The 18,967-nt window shown below is 46.3% G+C and overlaps 1 protein-coding gene across 4 annotated transcripts in view; it reads right to left on the bottom strand.

Annotated features, from left to right (window-relative positions):
* The window catches only part of LOC117679547 (lysosomal alpha-glucosidase-like), a 31,822-nt gene that overhangs the window by 7,074 nt on the left and 5,781 nt on the right, over window positions 1-18,967 (bottom strand). Inside the window, exons 2-15 of one of the 4 annotated variants that reach the window (XM_060684034.2) lie at window positions 17,702-17,790; window positions 15,831-16,360; window positions 15,042-15,187; window positions 13,550-13,715; window positions 12,698-12,794; window positions 9,730-9,849; window positions 8,371-8,489; window positions 7,528-7,659; window positions 6,256-6,366; window positions 3,744-3,857; window positions 2,582-2,666; window positions 1,884-2,001; window positions 1,264-1,397; window positions 270-421 (exon numbers count right to left, since the gene is read on the bottom strand). In XM_060684034.2, the coding sequence (XP_060540017.2) occupies window positions 270-421; window positions 1,264-1,397; window positions 1,884-2,001; window positions 2,582-2,666; window positions 3,744-3,857; window positions 6,256-6,366; window positions 7,528-7,659; window positions 8,371-8,489; window positions 9,730-9,849; window positions 12,698-12,794; window positions 13,550-13,715; window positions 15,042-15,187; window positions 15,831-16,352 (2,016 nt within the window). In that variant the 5' untranslated portion in view covers window positions 16,353-16,360; window positions 17,702-17,790. Of the gene's footprint in view, window positions 1-269; window positions 422-1,263; window positions 1,398-1,883; window positions 2,002-2,581; window positions 2,667-3,743; window positions 3,858-6,255; window positions 6,367-7,527; window positions 7,660-8,370; window positions 8,490-9,729; window positions 9,850-12,697; window positions 12,795-13,549; window positions 13,716-15,041; window positions 15,188-15,830; window positions 16,361-17,701; window positions 17,791-17,827; window positions 18,183-18,967 lie in introns of those variants that run through there. The other 3 variants (XM_060684035.2, XM_087878672.1, XM_034441567.3) reach the window with 3 other exon arrangements.

The following is an 18,967-nucleotide window of genomic DNA, read 5'->3' as shown; positions in this document are numbered from 1 at the left end:
AGCGTGAGTGATGGCTGTAAGCGATGGCTGTAACGGTGGGCTCTTCCAAAGATAAATTAGTCCTTCGCGCTTTTCACGCGGAAAGAAAAACTTCCTTTGCGTGAAGTCCGGCTCCAATTCTGCCCTTTGATTTACAGAAACAACAGATGGAAAAGCCAAGCCTTCTGTTTTAACGCTGGTCGGGAGGTGAAAGTAGAGATTTGGGGAAAGGAACGTGAGAAGCAGGGAAATGATCCCCCCAACCCCACCCCATGCCTCCCCTCCCTCACCTTCTCAAACTGAGTGTTGTGATTGCGTGAAAAGGGATAGAAGGCTCCCAGCTGCATCCAGCGAACGCAGAGCTCTTCCGAGGTGGAGCTGAAAAAGCCGCAGATGTCGGCCCCGACCAACGGGACTCCGAAGAGACTGAAACTCAGCAGGCCTGGGGATTTAGACAGAGAGGCCAAATGAGGTCACCCTCTGGCCACAGAGGTCACTGGAGTGACCAGGATGAGATCTCCTAACTATGGAAGGATGTCCCAGGTATTTTGGCAAACCGTGTACCGTATTTTTCGGAGTATAAGACGCACTTTTTCCCCCCAAAAAAGAGGGTGAAAATCTGGGTGCGTCTTATACTCCGAATATAGCCCTGCCCAGGTTCTCAAACGGAAGTTTCAGAGGCTGAAAAAAGCATCAGAAACGAAGCTTCAGAAGAGAAGCCCCCAAACAGAGGTTCAGAGGCTTTTTTTCTGAAGCTGTTTCGGAGGCTTTCAGAGGCAGGAAAAAAAGCAAATATATATATATATATATATATATCAAGGCACAGAGAGCTCACAACCATGGAACCTGTTGCTAAAATTCACCTCTGGGAAGAGCTGATTGGGGGTATTCCGGGAGGCTGATCCACCTGCCAATCAGCTTTTTTCTTATTTTCCTCCCCAAAAACTAAGGTGCGTCTTATAGTCTTGTGTGTCTTATACTCTAAAAAATATGGTATTTATTGTTCAAAATACAAGATAAAGGGCCTTGAACTAGGTTTGGAAATATTCAGAATGCCAGTAGCTCTGATAGGTTATTGCTCTACTGGCAAATTACTTGTAAGTTTCCCATTTACAAATTTCGGCACCCACTTCCAGCCATCCCTGTGGGGCAGCTTCGTATGGACTTTATAAAAGTCCATATGAAGCTGGACTTTATCCATACAGATAATGAGGGACTTAACAGTCGGTGTATGACAGGAGCAGCAGATATTCAAAATTACATCCGGAAGCAGTTGAGGGGTACCTGGAATGGACCAAAACATATCCTTCCATTTGCTCTGGTTGTCTCCCAGCCAGTGTCCGGAATACTTGCCCTGGCTTGGGAAAGTGGAACGTGAAATAATGAAGGGTCTCTTCCCTCGGATTTCAACCAGAGCCCTGCAAGGAAAATAAAAAAAGAAACCTAGTCAAGAATAATGGGTTTATTTGCAAGGCTGATGAATCCTCAGCATGGCAAAGGAAGGAGGGGGAAGGGGGAGAAGGGGAGGACGGAGAGGAAGAAGGAGAGGGAGGAGGGGGAGGAGAAGGAGAAGGAGAAGGAGAAGGAGAAGGAGAAGAAGAAGAAGAAGAAGAAGAAGAAGAAGAAGAAGAAGAAGAAGAAGAAGAAGAAGAAGAAGAAGAAGAAGAAGAAGAAGGGGAGGAGAAGGAGAAGGAGAAGGAGAAGGAGAAGAAGAAGAAGAAGGAGAAGGAGAAGGAGAAGAAGGAGAAGGAGAAGGAGAAGGAGAAGGAGAAGGAGAAGGAGAAGGAGAAGGAGAAGGAGAAGGAGAAGGAGAAGGAGAAGGAGAAGGAGAAGGAGAAGGAGAAGAAGAAGAAGAAGAAGAAGAAGAAGAAGAAGAAGAAGAAAGGTAGGGGAACTTGACCTACCTTGAGGTGGCCTTGGCTTCCATCAGCCCATAGAGGTTGTGGAGATTGTAATGCACGGAGAGACTCTGCTTGGCCGAAGCGCAAATAGTCCTTGCCGAAAGAGAACCTCCCAGGATCCCTAACGGAGGCAGAGAAAGGGAGGTGAGGAGAAGAAAGACTGGGCATGGATGTCTTCTCAGCGAGTCGTGTCTGCTCAGGTGTTGCACTTCCAAACCCAGTGGGATGCTAAGGCAGGAGTTCATCCTTGCGCAGATATACAGATCTATCACGGACTTCTCTTTGTGGGGGCAAGCAATGCTCTATGGAAAAGGAGTAAGAACGGAAAAGGAGGTTCTAGAACCAAGATCAGGAACCATGACCTTTCCTAGATGTTGTTGAGCTACAGCTCCCAGCATCCTTCAACAACTGGAACGTGGGTTTTTTTGCAAACTTCAAAAACCCAGATTCCCACCCCAGCTTTACAAGAAGGGCAAGATTTTGGCGCTTCGAAATAGCACTTGGGCTGGTGACTCCCATCTTCTGGAAGCAGTTCTGGAACCTTCCCGAAGGAGCTCCCTCAACTTCTGAAGCCCTAGTTGGTGTGTGGTACGTAATGTCATCTCCAATGAGTTCCTTGCTAGCTTCAGCAGACCTGGAGGTTCATGAAAGGGTTGGTGCCAGTTTTGCTGTTGCAGATTTTAAGTGATGGTGTTTCTTACCAGGCATGTAAGGTGGGTTGTCTAGATCTCCTTTGGAGCACCCTTCTGTTGAGCCATCAATAAAGTTGGATGGTTCATTCATGTCCTAAAGCATAGAAATCTGGATGAAGTTAAGTAGACCCATTCAAAGTCTGGCTGCTGAACTCAATCTACACTGGCCTTCTACAACCAGGAGTAATCTGTCAGGGATATTCTGTAGAGATTCTCAGTCCTCCAGGTCATGGTTGTCCCAAAGGTGCTTTTTTCAGGAGGCAACTGGACTTACTTGTTTTTTCTTTGAAGGTGTTTCGCTTCTCAGCCAAGAAGCTTGATGGATGACTGAGAATCTCTACAGACTTTTTGCTATACAATTTGGGATGGACACCCTCTGGATGGTGTAGGAGTAGGAATGGATTTCCAGAGGGGAAAAAATTGCAGACTACAGGAACCAGAAGCACCACTCAGGTGACCCTGAAGACACAGATAAACCTCCAAGGGCTTCAAAGAGCCTCTACAAGGATGCCAATGACCAGCTGTCTGCAAGGAGTCTAAATCCTTCCATTCCCCACCATCAGTCAAAGCTGAAGAAGCTCCTTGGATGAGAAGCGAAACGTCTTCAAAAGAAAAAACAAGGAAGTCCAGTTGCCTCCTGAAAAAAATATCAGGGATATTCTAAGCTTAACAATTATCCAGAAAACTGACTTCAAGGTCAAACTTGGGTGGAATTAAAATTCAATTCAATGTCTCACTCTCAAATTGTAGATAGAGAGCCATGTTACACCCCCCCCCCCCAAAAAAAACCCCACCCAGGAGTTTGGCAACAGCTTTACTAACAATTTTTTTTTACAATACAACAGTTTTTGTGAGTTACACGGAGCTGTGAATACACAATTGCATCAGCTGAAGTAAGCTGTAAGTCACAAAAGCCAATGCTGTTAATAAAATATATGTTCACCAGCTCAAGAAGACTGATCTCTTTTAATAAAGTGTATTAATCAGAAAATGTGGTGCTAGACACACACAGGCACATACACAAGCCCGATTTCTCTTCCAAATGGGGTTCCTGGCTTGGCACTTGGGAGCCGTTGGCATTATATCTATTTTCTATTTTTACTAACGTCTAATTCAGAGTCACCCACGTCTTGCCACCCAGAAACCAAGAGGAGTTAAGAAGGAGACGTACGAGCCAAAGGCCGTCGAAAGGAACTTGAGCATGGAGATGTTTCAGATTTTCTAGCCACCATTCGTGAGTGGTTGGGTTGGAAAAGTCAGGAAAAGCAGTGAAGCCGGGCCAGACCTGGTGAAAAAATGAAATTTAAAAAAATAATAATACTAGATTCATTTGAAAATAGCTAGGCCAGTGATAATGGCCCATATAGAGTTTATGATAGAAAAACTTGCCCGAGAAAACGCATCCAAAGCTTAGTTATTATTTTGTTTTAGAGCTAGGGCAGGGGTCAGCAACCTGTGGCTCTGGAGCCGCATGTGGCTCTTTCACCCCTCTGCTGCGGCTCCCTGTCACTCAAAATATGCATCACAACCACCAATGTGCAACACCTGCCAGCACGCGATTTATTGAGCTTTTCAACCCCATTAGGCCAACCGTGGATAAATCCAAGAAAATAAAAGTTTCAGAAGAAAACAGAATGTTTAATGCCCTTAAAGTGATGTCCCAGTGCCTGGAGGCCGTGCGGGCCTGGATGGGGAGAAACAGGTTCCGACTCAACCCCTCCAAGACCGAGTGGCTGTGGCTTCCGGCGTCCCGATATAGCCAGCTGATGCCATCGCTGGCTATTGGGGGTGAATCACTCGCCCCCACAGAGAGGGCTCGTAACTTGGGCGTCCTCCTGGATGCACGGCTGTCTTTGGAAGATCATTTGACGGCCGTAGCCAGGGGGGCTTTCTATCAGGTCCGCCTGATACGCCAGTTGCGCCCCTTTCTAGATCGGGACTCCCTACGCACAGTCACTCAGGCACTCGTCACTTCCCGCCTGGACTACTGCAACGCTCTCTACATGGGGCTCCCCCTGGGGTGCACCCGGAGGCTCCAGCTGGTCCAGAACGCGGCCGCGCAGGGGATTATGGGGGCGACGAGGCGCTCCCATGTGACACCTCTCCTGCGCGAGCTGCACTGGCTCCCGGTGGTCTTCCGGGTGCGCTTCAAGGTGTTGGTGACCACCTTTAAAGCGCTCCATGGCTTAGGGCCGGGGTACTTACGAGACCGCCTTCTGCCACCAATAGCCTCCCACCGGCCAGTGCGCTCACACAGAGTGGGCCTCCTCAGGGTGCCGTCCGCCAGACAATGTCGGCTGACGACCCCCAGGGGGAGAGCCTTCTCTGTGGCGGCGCCCACCCTCTGGAACAACCTCCCCCCAGAGTTACGGATAATAACAGACCTCCGGATTTTTCGTCGGGCCCTGAAAACCCATTTATTTCAACTAGCTGGGCTGGCTTGAGTCAAATTTTAAACTGATTTTAAATTGGAATTGTTTTAATTACAGCCAAAAGATTTAATTATTTTAATCAGTTTTTAGATTTTGTATGTTTTGTATGTATGTCTTGTTTTATTTTGGCTGTTCACCGCCCTGAGTCCTATATTGGAGAAGGGCGGTATAGAAATTTAAACAAACAAACAAACAAACAAACAAACAAACAAATAAATAAATAAATAAATAAATAAACTGCATAGGCTAGTTTTGTGGCCGCTCAAGAAATAGTCAGGCACGGGAAGGGGTTTGTGGCTCCCGGTGTTTTCTTTTCTGTGGGAAACGGGTCCGAATGGCTCTTTGAGTGTTTAAAGTTGCAGACCCCTGGGCCAGGGAAAAGATTAAAATAGCACCCATTCATTCATATTTCAGGAAAACACAAGTCTGCATCCCAGGCTAAAGGAATTCTAGCAACCTTGTCCCGTTCTCTGTTTAGGGAACCTCAAGAGCTGAACCACTGAGACTTCTGCCCTAAAGATGCTTCTTATTCGGCTATAATCCTGCTCCTTGGCTGACAAGGTGGGTGATGGGCTTTAAAGAGATTCCTGTTCTGACCCAGGCTTCCTGAGAAAGTATACAGCACAATCCCAGCAAACCTCTTTAATTCAGACGGCTGTGAATTATTGTCCTTTCCAGTCCAAAAGGCTTACCAAACAGTCACGCAGGGGTGTGTTCACAAACACCCACCTTATCTCCCTTGGAATGCTGCCAGAGAACTAATTGCTACACGCAGGGCAAGGCCAAACTTAGCACAGAGTCAGACAGGACTTTCCCAAAGTTTTTACCGACCAGATGAACTAATTACTTCCTGCAAAAGCTCATGTCCCGTTCGCTTCTCTTTTATGTTTTATGGGAGGAGCCAATCATCTCCAAGCCTTACTCCCAAGTCGACCCTGTTTCCTTAATTGTTCCTGTCTTCTGGCAGTTCTGCACATGTGCATACTGGGGACAGGTTCATGCTGCTCTTTTGCCGCACTGCTGTCAGACTCCAGAGGCTGCACATAACTATCAGATGGCCTTGGCCCCCTCTCTGCCTCTGATGCAGAGCCCTCGTCCGAGCTTTCCCCAGCCCCCAGGACTGGCCCATGTTCCTCCCCAACCTCCTCACTGTCCAACTCTGGTGCCAGCTCCGCTGGCTGCCAGTGGGCCACAACAATTCCCTTCGAGCCGAGCATCCATGCCAACTGAAGGAGGAAAGCAGACACTCACCATTCCAATCAGAGGTTTCCCTTCGGTGTTGTTGATGAACACACCACGCTTCAGGCCTTCGTCGTAAGGCCAGTAAGAGCCCGGAGGCTGAACGCTACTGATTCCGGGATCCTGAGAGAAAATAACATGAGAACCAGCTGTTTTATACAACAGTTTTCCCCAGCTGGGCAACTTCCAGATGTGTGGCTAGAATTCTCAGAAATGGCCACAGCAGCTGGTAAAATCTGCACGTTAAAGTCTACACATCTGGAGAACAGACATTTTGAAGGCCAGCATTCCAGGACCGGCTCCAAAGAATCCTTTCTTTCTTTTATTATTATTTTTTAAATATTAAATATAAAAATTCAATGTCTATGTAAACAGTGTGTTCTTTGAGTACAGTTGATTTTTGAGAAATAGTAATAATAATAATAACAATAATAATATTCATAACATCAATAATAATGAGTAAATTGACATTTGAAATTAGAGAACAGGAAGACAAGCAATATTATTTGATATGGGATTTGTTTTACCAATGGCTAGATAACAAAGCATGGAGATGAAGTATGAAATATGAAATTAAGGTCATGATAAAATATATGAAGTGTTTTCTTATGAGAGTTAAGCCTTTCTTTGTTAAATAATTGCTAAATGAGAATTAAAATATCAAGGGATATATAAAAACTGTCAAATAAGAGAAACTAAATAATTTGTAATTTTGGATAGGGGATTATGCACAAAAGAATCTTAACCGATTGACACACTTTCTGTGATTGTATTGAATGATGGTGGTTTTATGTTTTGTTTTGTTTTAAATAAAAAAAAATTTCAAAAAAAAAAAGAAAAGAAAAGAAAGAAGATGTTGGATAACCATTTGTCTGAAGTGATGTAGGGTTTCCTGCCTAAGCAGGGGGTTGGACTAGAAGACCTCCAAGGTCCCTTCCAACTCTGTTATTCTAAGCTATTTCAACTGCAGTTTGCTAGAATTGCCACTGCTTGTTCTAACCACCTAAAACAGGGGTGGGCGAATGTGTCCCTTTTACAACCTGTGGACTTCAACTCCCAGAATTCCTGAGACAGCCAAGAATTCCCAAGAATTCTGGGAGTTGAAGTCCACAGGTCATAAAGGGGCCATATTTGCCCACCCCTGACCTAAAAATATTGTTTCTCCACGTGTTTGTATTTATACACAGCACAGAGACATGCTGGCTGGAAAGAGAAATCCATCTTGCATACAAACACACGCTCACACAACCTCCACCGAAGCATTCGCAGAAGAAAGGTTCCTACCAGAATGAGCACGTAGTATTGTCCGTGCTTATGAAGATCTTCCACCATTTGGGGGAGGCTGGCAAATTTCTCAGAGTCCACAGCGAAGTCTCGAGAGCCGTTCATATAATCGATGTCATTCCACTGAACATCCTGCAAGCGGAACACAAGAGAGGATTCAAGGGAAGCCTCTCCAAGCTGGTGGGGGAATCCAAATCTGGTACAGAACAAACCAGTTTGGAGATGTTGTGGTTTGTCAGCCGCCGGTCTCTCCAGCAGCCAAATCAGAGGAGGCGGAGGTGTGGGAGTCAGAGTCAGCATCAAGGCAACCTGAGAGCTCTGAGAAGGAACAGCTGGGTCTAGTGCCTGATGTGCGGATGCACAGAAGGCAGAGGAGAGGAGAGCAGAGGAAATCTATGGGCTGGTCCTCGGGACAGAAGAGCCACCGCTGCTAGCAAAGCCCACCCTAGCTCTAGGGATAAAAGGCAGGGGTTGGAGATGAATAGATGTGGCAGACAGCTATTCATCTCCCTGCCGGACGGACTTGTTAGCCTGCGAGATAAACTTTTTTGCCGAGGCTGCCGGCATTCCTAATTAAAGGAATCTTTTGAGTTCACGTCAGAGGGTTTGTCGTGTTTGGGGAGCTGGGTCAGAACAGGAGATGGCTCCTCTGAAGGACGCGAAGAACCATTCCGTGGGCCTCGTTTGTTACATGGTAGATTTGAGGCTTCATTGCAAGACAGAGGAGACAATTTTGCGGGGCTACAATTGCCGTCACCCCAAGTAGTAGTAGGGCAGAGCAAGGAGAGGGCAGGCTGGATTCCTCTTCTCTTCCTTTTTTGGTAGGCTCCTGTTGTTTCTTACCTGAGGGATCTGAAAATTCCGCATCGCCTTGACTGTCTCCCACGTCTTGTTGCTGGTCCCGTACCCCCAACGACAGAGATGGAACCCCAGTCCCCAAAAGGGGGGCATGGCCGGAAACCCTGAAACGGAAGTGGTGGAAATTCGACACATCAGCCTCTCTAGTCGGACCGGATTCTGCTGGGCCTACGTGACTATCTCTTTTGTCATAAATTAATGTCGTTTTCTTTCTGTGTGTGTGTTTGTTTGTTTTTTAAATTTGATTTATATGCCGCCCTTCTCCGGAGACTCAGGGCGGCTTACAATGCGTTAAGCAATAGCCTTCATTCTTTTGTATATTTATACAAAGTCAGCTTATTGCCCCCACAAACTGGGTCCTCATTTAACCTACCTTAGAAAGGATGGAAGGCTTAGTCAACCTTGAGCCTGGGGAGATTCGAACTTACAGTAATTGCAGGCAGCTGGTGTTAATAACCAGCTTAATAACAGGGTGCCTTAGACCACTGTACTACCAAGGCTCTTTTTTCTTTGACGAGGCATGTATTTTTATCGTGGTGGGGCTTCCCCCCCTGTTTCTCTGTCGTTATTTTAAAAGTGACAAAAGAAGAAATGTCATTTATGAAGGTTCGCTTGGCAGAGAAAAAAAAAAAAGCCAACAAAAACAGTGCAGTTGTTCCTGAACGATGATCTCTGAATTGCATTTTGCTTTGGAAGGTTTCTCAGATAAGAACCCAAAACACAAATGAAGTCAAAACTGGAAGGCAGGCCTAGGCTCCAAGCATGAGTGAATAAACTTCTCCTTATGGGCACCAGGTACCCCTGGGTAAGTCTCTGGGTCACAGCCTTCCCCAGCTAGGCAACCTACATACTGTATGCTTCAGAGGTGGGTTTCAGCAGGTTTTGACCAGTTCTGGAGAACCGGTAGCGGAAATTGTGAGTAGTTCGGAGAACCGGTAGTAAAAATTCTGACTGGCCCCACCCCCATCTATTCTCTGCCTCCCGAGTCCCAGCTGATCGGGAGGAAATGGGGATTTTGTAGTATCCTTCCCCTGGAGTGGGGTGGGAATGGAGATTTTACAGTATCCTTCCCCTGAATTGGGGAGGGAATGGTGATTTTACAGTATCCTTCCCCTGGAGAGAGGTGGGAATGGAGATTTTACAGTATCCTTCCCCTGGCATGCCCACCAAGCCACACCCACAGAACTAGTAGTAAAAAAATTTGAAACCCACCATGGTGCTTGCACCCCTCTCTCTGCCCCCCCAATCAGCCAAATTTTCTTGGCTCCTGTCGGAAGTTTCCAGCCAGTTCTGAAGAGATGAAAAAGCTTTTCCCACGGTGCTTCTGATTCTTGAGATACTCACCGATCACTTGCTGGTATTGCTGGACCACCAAGTTGGGATCCGGTCCTAAAAAGATGTAAAAATCTAAAATTCCCCCGGTGGTCCTCCATGTTAGGGCAGGAGCAGGCTGAAGGGCTACCTCTGGTCCACGGGGGGAAAAAAAGAAAGAAGAAAAGAAGGGAATATCAAATCAAGCCTTTGAGTTAGACAGGCTGGGCTGTGGCACCATGAAGAGGGAAATGCTTACTCACTTCAAAAGCATCAATATATTTTTTTTCTACAACTCTACGCGTTCTCAAAAGGACTTGCTATCCCAGCACTTCTGCTTGGGGGACCACCATTCCCACACGCAAAAACTATCCACGTTTTTATGAAGTGCACCAGGGGTGAAATGCTCCCAGTTCAGACCGGATCGCCCGATCCGGTAGCGATGGAGACAGGTGGTTCGGAGAACCGGTAGCAAAAATCTCTGCCCCCCCCCATGCCCAGCTGAGCTGCACAATCATCAGAGGATGTTTTTTTTACTTTTAAAAGCATTTTTTCTACAACCTCTTCGATCGAAAAAAATGCTTTTAAAAGTTAAAAAAAGCCTCTGATGATCGTGCGGCTCAGCTTGGATCGTCAGAGGCTTTTAAAAGAAAAAAAACCCCTTTTTTTCTTTTACATGCTTCTGACGATCCAAGCTGAATTGCCTGATCATCAGAGGCATTAGAAAAAAAGCCTCTGCCGATCAGGCAACTCAGCTGGGATTGTCAGAGCCTTTTGAAAGCATTTTTTACAACCTCTTGGTTGTAGAAAAAATGGTTTTAAAAGTAAAAAAAAATTGGCCACGCCCACCCTGTCACATTACCCCCCTTCACCAAGCCACGCCCACAGAACTGGTAGTAATAAATTTTAGATTTCACCACTGAAGTGCACCCTTACAACTTTCAAAACCTTTTCCATTTTCATACATACCAAGAAACAAAAAAATTAGCCAGGCAAACAGCCTTCAACTCTATCTACTGTGTCTTTGATTTCTCTTGAAGATGCAAGAATAGAATCGATAACTGACCGGCAAGTTTCAATCAACTCCTGTGCCTTTCCGCTCCATTCCCTTATGAATGACTTTTGGCTTAACTTCAGCATAAATTCGCTAGGAAGCTGTGATTTGGGAGGATTTCTGAAGAAAGAAAGGGCATAGGGAGGGTTGGGGGCTACAGTTGTGCACATGAGTTTTCCACATGAGTTGTGTTTGATGCTCATTTATTTTTGTCTAGCAGTTCTGGGACAGGAAGGGGTGGCTCAGTGGCTAAGACGCCGAGCTTGTCGTTCGAATGGTCGGCAGTTCAGCGGTTCGAATCCCTCGTGCCGCATAAAGGGGTGAGCTCCTATGACTTGTCCCGGCTTCTGCCAACCTAGCAGTTCGAAAGCCCGTAAAAAAATGCAAGTAGAAAAAATAGGGACCCCCTTTGGTGGGAAGGGAACAGCGTTCCGTGCGCCTTTGGCGTTGAGTCATGCCGGCCACATGACCACGGAGACGTCTTCAGACAGTGCTGGCTCTTCGGCTTTGAAACAGAGATGAGCACTGCCCCCTTGAGTCGGGAACGACTAGCACATACGTGCAAGGGGAACCTTTACCTTTACCTAACAGTTCTGGACAAAACAGAACTGATGCAGAGAGAAAAAACCTCAGTCCCCAACAGCCTGTCTTCACAGAAGCCCTGGCCTTCAGAAGCATCCTAGAGGAGGTCAAGACAAAACTCTACTGCTCTCCTTCTTCCTTGCCCTCGGGAACAGACAAAAGTCAAAAAAGTTTGCCCGCTTCGACCTAAATAGAAAGGAAGCCAGTTTTGCCTGCAATCTCAGGTAATTCAGGTCATCGGATCCATCTTTCATTAGCCGAGCTCTGCATGCAAAGGGCCAAGGACAGAAGTTCAGAAGAGGCAGCCGTGAGAGAGAGGCCTGCAGCTGACAAAGGTGCGGTTAAACGCTCAGCAGTTGCTAAAGAGGCCATCCTGAGCCAGGAAACAGATGTCTTGGCTCCAGAAAACGCCTTCATGACCGCATTTTCCCCTCGTTACGTCTCGATCCTGAAGTACCGTCTCAAAGCGTCCTCTGGCAGAATTGTACATCCGTTCAAGTAATTAAAAAGGAAGAGGAATGGGAACAGGCAGCCTTTGACTTACAATCACCCAATTAGGGAATGTCTGAACTTACAATGGTGCTGAAAAAGGTGACTCACAACTAATCCTTGCATGTTGTAGCACCTGCACAATGGTGCAAAATCGGGCATGGCTCATTTAACAACTGCCTTGCTTGGGAATGGATAATCTGGCCTCGATTGGGGTCATAAGTCGAGGAACAACTGTAGGTTTTCTTTTCCCAAGGAGATGAAGTTGACTTTGACTTGGCTTCTCAGACTAGACGTTAGAAAGCAGCGGTCCTACGGATGCTCACGAACGGAGTAAATAGCAATAGCCGTAGCCCTTAAGACTTATATACCGCTTCACAGGGTTTTTTACAGACCTCTCTGAGCAGTTTGCAGAGTCAGCATATTGTCCCCCAACAATCTGGGTCCTCATTTTACCGACCTTGGAAGGAGGGAAGGCTGAGATGGTCAGGATCAAACTTCTGGCAGTGGGCAGAATTTGCCTGCAGTGCTGCATTCTAACCACTGCGCCACCATGGCCCTCCCTCCCTCCCTCCTTCCTTCCTTTCCTACTTAGCAATAGCACTTAGACTTATATACCGCTTCATAGTCCTTTTACAGACCTCTCTAAGCGGTTTACAGAGTCAGCAAATTGCCCCCAACAATCTGGGTCCTCATTTTACCCACCTCAGAAAGACGGAAGGCTGAGTCAACCTGGAGCCTGTGGGACTTGAACTGTACATGAAAATAAAGGAATGGCCCAAAATAGGCTCTCACAGTAGCTACGTTTGTTCACTCAAGATATTTGGGTTCCGTATTAAACACCTCCAGAAGGGAATAAAGGAAATACACACACACCCATCAAGTTGCTGTTCAGGAGGAAAACCCCGTGGGAAGCTCCGCCTTTCTCCATGAGAAGATAGAACGGGTGGACGCCGTAGAGATTGTAGGACTCCTGAAAACAATAATAGAGAGGAAAAAACTTGTATCTGTTTTTTTTCTTTCCACAGCCAATCATCGGGGTGATTTGAAACTGAGACAGAGACACAGAAGAACAGAGGGGAACTCTCTTGCATCCAGCCCAGCCCCTTGTGTTTCACAGCTGTGGACCGGAGGCCTCCAGGAAGGCTACTGGCCAAACGTGGAGGAAGCCCAGTTTCTTACTGCAGTTTCATTATGTACAGAGACATGATAGTTTGAACCGAACAAGTATACAATCACTGTTACAAGACATCATAAGTCGTTACCACCCAGAGTGTCCATTCTGGCACATGGATATCCAGAGAAGGAGCAGAGGTGGGATTCAGCCGGTTCGGGCCGATTTGAGCGAACCGATAGTTAAATTTCTGGCTGGCCCCTCCCCTCCTCGCCCCTTCCAGGAGTCCCCACACACGCCATTTTGGCTCCCAGGTAAGTGCAAGGAGGCCTCGTAGGCCCAAAATGGGGCGCAGGGGGACGGCACGTGTCCCCCCCGCCCCCACGGCCCATTTTTGTTCCCAGGTGGTTGCAGGAAGCCAAGTGCTGCCTGTCACATCCCCTGGCTACGCCCACCATGGCCACGCCCACCCAACCAGTCATTAGGGCAGAGAACCTGTTGTTAAATTATTTGAATCCCACCACTGGAGGGGACCAAGAAAAAAAAATGTAACCCCACTGAAAATAAATCAGTTCAACTCAAAACCGACTCGTAAACCCAACATAAAAACCTACCATAGGAGGGACGTCTCGGGCCCAGAGAGGCAGCGTGTTCCACTCCAGGTTATGTAGGAAGTTGCTCTGATGTTCCCCCAACCCGTAAAGAAACGTAGAAGGCAGAACAGTGGAAATCTGGAGAAACTGATCCGCGAAAAACAAGGGAGCCACTGTTGTGTTCAACCTACGAGAGGAAACATCCCGATTAATAGACTTAGACTTATATACCGCTTCACAGTGCTTTCCAGCCCTCTCTAAGCGATTTACAGAGTCAGCCTTTGGTCCCCAACAATCTGGGTCCTCATTTTACCGACCTCGGAAGGACGGAAAGCTGAGTCAGCCTTGAGCCAGAGATATTTGAACTGCCAAACTGCAGCTAGCAGTCAGCTGAAGTAGCCTGCAATACTGCACTCTAACCACTGCGCCACCTCGGCTCTTGGGAAAGATAACATATTTTCTTTTCTTGTTTTATAAATTTTTGTGACTTAAGAAGAGCATTTTAGGGTGACAGCAAAGAAATATTGGAAATCAACAGCAGCAACGGATCATTCAGCTAGCAACTGGATCCCTCATCGTTCATGACCGAAGTGGCTGATGAGCCCAGGAAAATACATCAGTAAATGTGAAGGCTTGTGAACTGAAAAGAATTTCCTCAATTTGAGTTAGTATGAAGTCCCGAAATTCTGCCAAGCATCTTGGTCCAGGCTGAGAAACAACAAACGGATGCTACATATCCTACGGTGACATATCCTAAAGACCACTAATGTGAGATGAAGCAGAGGGGACCCCCAGGGAAAGCTTCCTGTCTTTTCTTTAAAAAAACCTTTAAATGTTGAGCAGGAGGCATTCGGATCATCTATGGTCCCTGACTAGCTGTCCTTCATGAGGGCATTGAAAGAGCCTTGGTGGTGCAGCAGACTAAAGCACTGTTAAGTAGCACCAGCTGCCTGCAATTACTGCGAGTTCAAATCTCACCAGGCTCAAGGTTGACTCAGCCTTCCATCCTTCCGAGGTAGGTAAAATGAGGACCCGGTTTGTGGGGGCAATAAGCTGACTTTGTATAAAATAGAACACCGCTTGGGGGGGGCCCCCAAAAGCCCTACTAAGCAGGTATATACAAAAGTATGAAGGCTATTGCTTAACGCATTGTAAGCCGCCCTGAGTCTCTGGAAAAGGGGCGGCATATAAATCGAACCAATAAATAAATAAATAAATAAATAAATAAATAAATAAATAAATAAATAAATAAATAAATAAATAAATAAATAAATAAATAAGGTGAAACGACTGGAGGGCAATGCAGGAAACGCAGCCATGTGGCAATCATGATATCTGGATTCCTCTTTTTTTTTAAAAAAAAAATGCTGATTTCAGAGTACGGAGCTGTTGTGCAACCTCTCGGCTCTTACTGATCGGACTTGGGGGGGAGGGGGGGGCAATCAGGCAACATCATTTTTCTGGCGAGACAGCAGGAGAAAACCACCAACCTAGAGGAGACAAAAATGCTTACAGAACTGTCCCTGAGTGTCTTCGCTTCACGATCAGGCCAAAAGGCTCCTTGCAGAACTCAACGGAATAGAGAGGGTTCTCTGCCCTCTTGGTAGCTTGGGGAACGTCAAGAGGCACCTCGTACCGGGGATCGGTGGCATCGGTGATCTGCACAGAGCAAGAGAAGCACAAACACGCATCGCATGGAAACAAAGACTACATCGCTGTTCTGTCCTAGGCTTCCCTAAAAAGCACGAAGCAGAGTCTTGGTCTTGGCAAACCCCGTTTTTATTTGCACGACTGTGAATTCCTTTCATTCACAGTCAGCAAGGCCTGGCAAACAGTCTTTCAGAGGAATACTTATCAACACAGACCTTATCTCGCTTGGAAAGCTGCCATGTCAGTAGTTTCCAAACACAGGGCAAGGCCAAACTTGGCACAGAGTCTCTGGGATTCACGGACAGATCTTCCCCACTAAAGCCCCCTCCCCGTTCGCTCCTCTTTTGTTTTCTACGGGAGGGGCCAATCACTTCCAAGGTGTGGGTTTACTCCCAAGTTGACCCTGCTTTCTGAGTTGTTCTTGTCTTCTGGCAGCTCTGCACATGCGCACACTGGGAACGGGCTCCAGCTGTTCCTCTGCCTCACTGCTGTCTAGCTCCCTCTCTGCCTCCAACGCAGAGCCCTCGTCGGAGCTTTCCCCAGCCCCCAGGACTGGCCCAAGTTCCTCCCCAACCTCCTCACTGTCCAACTCTGCTGCCAGCGGGCCACAACAATCTGAAGGGGCAGCAAGAACATTTAACAGATGCCTCACCTTGACGTGCAACCGAGAATCTGTTTCAAACTCCACCCTGAGCTGCAGCTTCTCAAGATCTTTCGGATAATAAGTCTTTGTTTCTCTGGTTAGAAAACCCACCAGCCACAGGTCGGTCTCATTCGTGCTCCCCAAGGTGTAGCTGGGGAAATCAGGGGGATAAAAGCACCAGGGAACCCCGTTGATTCTATCGAGGGGCATCTCGCCGTCCGCAAAACAGCACCCCCGGCTCTCACAAAGTTCTCGCGTCACAACCACATTTTTCTCCGGGTAACAGTCAAAACGATGGTTCTCTGGCACGGAGGTGCATTTGGACCAGTAGGAAATCCCGTGCTGATCCCACCAAATCTGGCCGAGAACCCAAACGGTCACCCCGCTCAGGAGGGCGGCTACCGTCAAGAGGCCCCCACCTAGCCACCAAGCCGACAACTTCTGATGGCACAATGGTTTTCCATCGGCACCTTCCTCCTCCGCCTCGCTGATCCGAGAGACATCCGTGCTCAGCTTCTGATAGGACTTCATGGTGGCTGCTGCAGAAGGAAAATAAAAGAAATGTGACTTTATCCGTGGTTCTCGGGAATAGAATAGAATAGAATAGAATAGAATAGAATAGAATAGAATAGAATAGAATAGAATAGAATAGAATAGAATAGAATAGAATAGAACAGAACAGAACAGAACAGAACAGAACAGAATTCTTTATTGGCCAAGTGTGATTGGACACACAAGGAATTAGTCTTGGTGCATACGCTCTCAGTGTACATAAAAGAAAAGATACATTCATCAAGAATCATAAAGTACAACACTTAATGATAGTCAAAGGGTACAAATAAGCAATCAAATCATACTAGGAAACAATATCAATATCAATATAAATCATAAGGATACAAGCAACAAAGTTTCGGCCGTGCAGTTATAAGTGGGAGGAGATGGGTGACAGGAAGAATGAGATTAATAGTAGTGCAGATTTAGTAAATAGTTTGACAGTGTTGAGGGAATTATTTGTTTAGCAGATTGATGGTGTTCGGGGAAAAAAACTGTCCTTGTGTCTAGTTGTTCTGGTGTGCAGCCTTGTTTTGAGGGTAGGAGTTGAAACAGTTTATGTCCAGGATGCGAGGCGTCTGTAAATATTTCCACAGCCCTCTTTTTGACTCGTGCAGTATGCAGGTCCTCCATGGAAGGCAGGCTGGTACCAATTGTTTTTTCTGCAGTTCTAATGATCCTCTGAAGTCTCTGTCTGTCTTGTTGGGTTGCAGAACCAAACCAGACAGTTATGTAGGTGCAGATGACAGACTCAATGACAGGGAGTGAGAACGAGCAAAGTTATTTACACTGCAGGGATCTCCAGATCACATTCCTGCAAGGTAGGGCGATAACGACACCCTCTGAAGTTGATCTGAAAGGGGCTCCAACTGAGTGAACTCAACTGATTGAAGCGACGGAGAAGATCCCATCATGGCTTCAATGCCTCAACTGCCTACTAGTTTGGCTCCAAACCCCAAGATTAGAACATGAAAACGTTTTAATTCAGGAGCCTGGAGGCTTTGAAGCACTCTTTGGCCACAGAGTCACCAAGGGCCTTATATCTGAGATCATTGTCAGCTGTTTTCTGCTCTCTGGCCAGCCCCGCTTTCTACTTGACTCCTGCTAGCCATGTTGCTCGTGAGGAGGGATCATAGAAATCCCAACTCTCCCAGCGATATGCAGTCACTGGATCAGGCTGCGCCGTGGGTGGACACAACCACAATGCACAATCCTTGGAGCGTCTAAGAAGCCTTTAGGGTCACGATGGTTAAGAAATCAAGGAAGAGGAGAGAACCCTGGGAGAGAGCGGGTGCAGAAAGGAAAGTTTATTCAAGCCACAAACAAACCTTTTTAAGGGTTTCTGACACTGGACAAGTCCCCCCTTCAGGGCTTACTAAGTTACCTGGGTGAGGTCAAGAGGAAGGCCAGGCCAGAACTAAAAAAAAAAAAAAAAGAAGCAAAACAAATCATACCTCTGTGTGTGTGTGTGTGTGTCTCTCCTCTTGATAGAGCAACAGCCGAGAAGGGGAAGGGGAAGAGAGCCGCCCAGCGAGCATTACTTGCAAAACACAACAGTAAACCTTCTACAATAAGCGCCTGCTTAAAAGGAATTCTTCTTGCCCTCCCAACAGAGCATGGCCATCATTCTTAAACTCTGGGGTTCTTGTTCTTGTTTTTAAACAACATTCTACTCCAACCCCTTCCCTTCCCTTCTGTACCTGGCCTTACCCAGCACGGGCCGATTAATCTTGAGGGTATTTTTTTTTCTCAAGATTGGCAGAGGGTCCCCTTCATTTCACATGTAGGAAAGGAGCCGAGAGATCCCACATGAAAAAGGTATATATAAAGGACATTCGCAACTGGCCCCTGGGGATTTCGGGGTCTGTATTTTAGAAGGTCAGAAATATAAGGGAAGCTTGAGGTTCGAAATATATATATATGTGTGTGTGTGTGTATAGTTAATATTTCGGGTTTCTTCCCGTGTAATTGTGGATATATCCCTAAAAGGGTAGAAGCGACGTTTCGGCAGAATCCCATCTGCCATCATCAGGCTTATGCCAGTAGTCATTTTGCACTAACTACTGGCATAAGCCTGATGATGGCAGATGGGATTCTGCCGAAACGTCGCTTCTACCCTTTTAGGGATATATCCACAATTACACGGGAAGAAACCCGAAATATTAACTATACACACATACATACCCGTGAAAACTTACATAAACAAATATATATATATATATATATATATATATATATATATATATATATATATATATATATATATATATATATATATATATATATATATTATATATATAGGAAGTGTCTTGGCGACGTTTCGACAAAGTCTCATTCATCATCTTCAGGCTGGTGTTCTCGGCTTCGTGCTTCCAGGAGCAAGGTCCATGTCTTAAAATTGCCTTGCTCCTGGAAGCACGAAGCCGAGAACACCAGCCTGAAGATGATGAATGAGACTTCGTCGAAACGTCGCCAAGACACTTCCAATTTTACATGGGAGAAGACCCGAATAACCACCGAATAAACACCCGCGAAAACCTGAGAAAACATACATATACATATATATATATATATATATATATATATATATTAAA

The sequence above is a fragment of the Pantherophis guttatus genome, chromosome 14, assembly GCF_059756535.1.
Source record: "Pantherophis guttatus breed Tessera chromosome 14, ASM5975653v1, whole genome shotgun sequence".
In the NCBI taxonomy this organism is placed as follows: domain Eukaryota; kingdom Metazoa; phylum Chordata; class Lepidosauria; order Squamata; family Colubridae; genus Pantherophis; species Pantherophis guttatus.
This window is presented reverse-complemented; position numbering and strand designations above follow the sequence as displayed.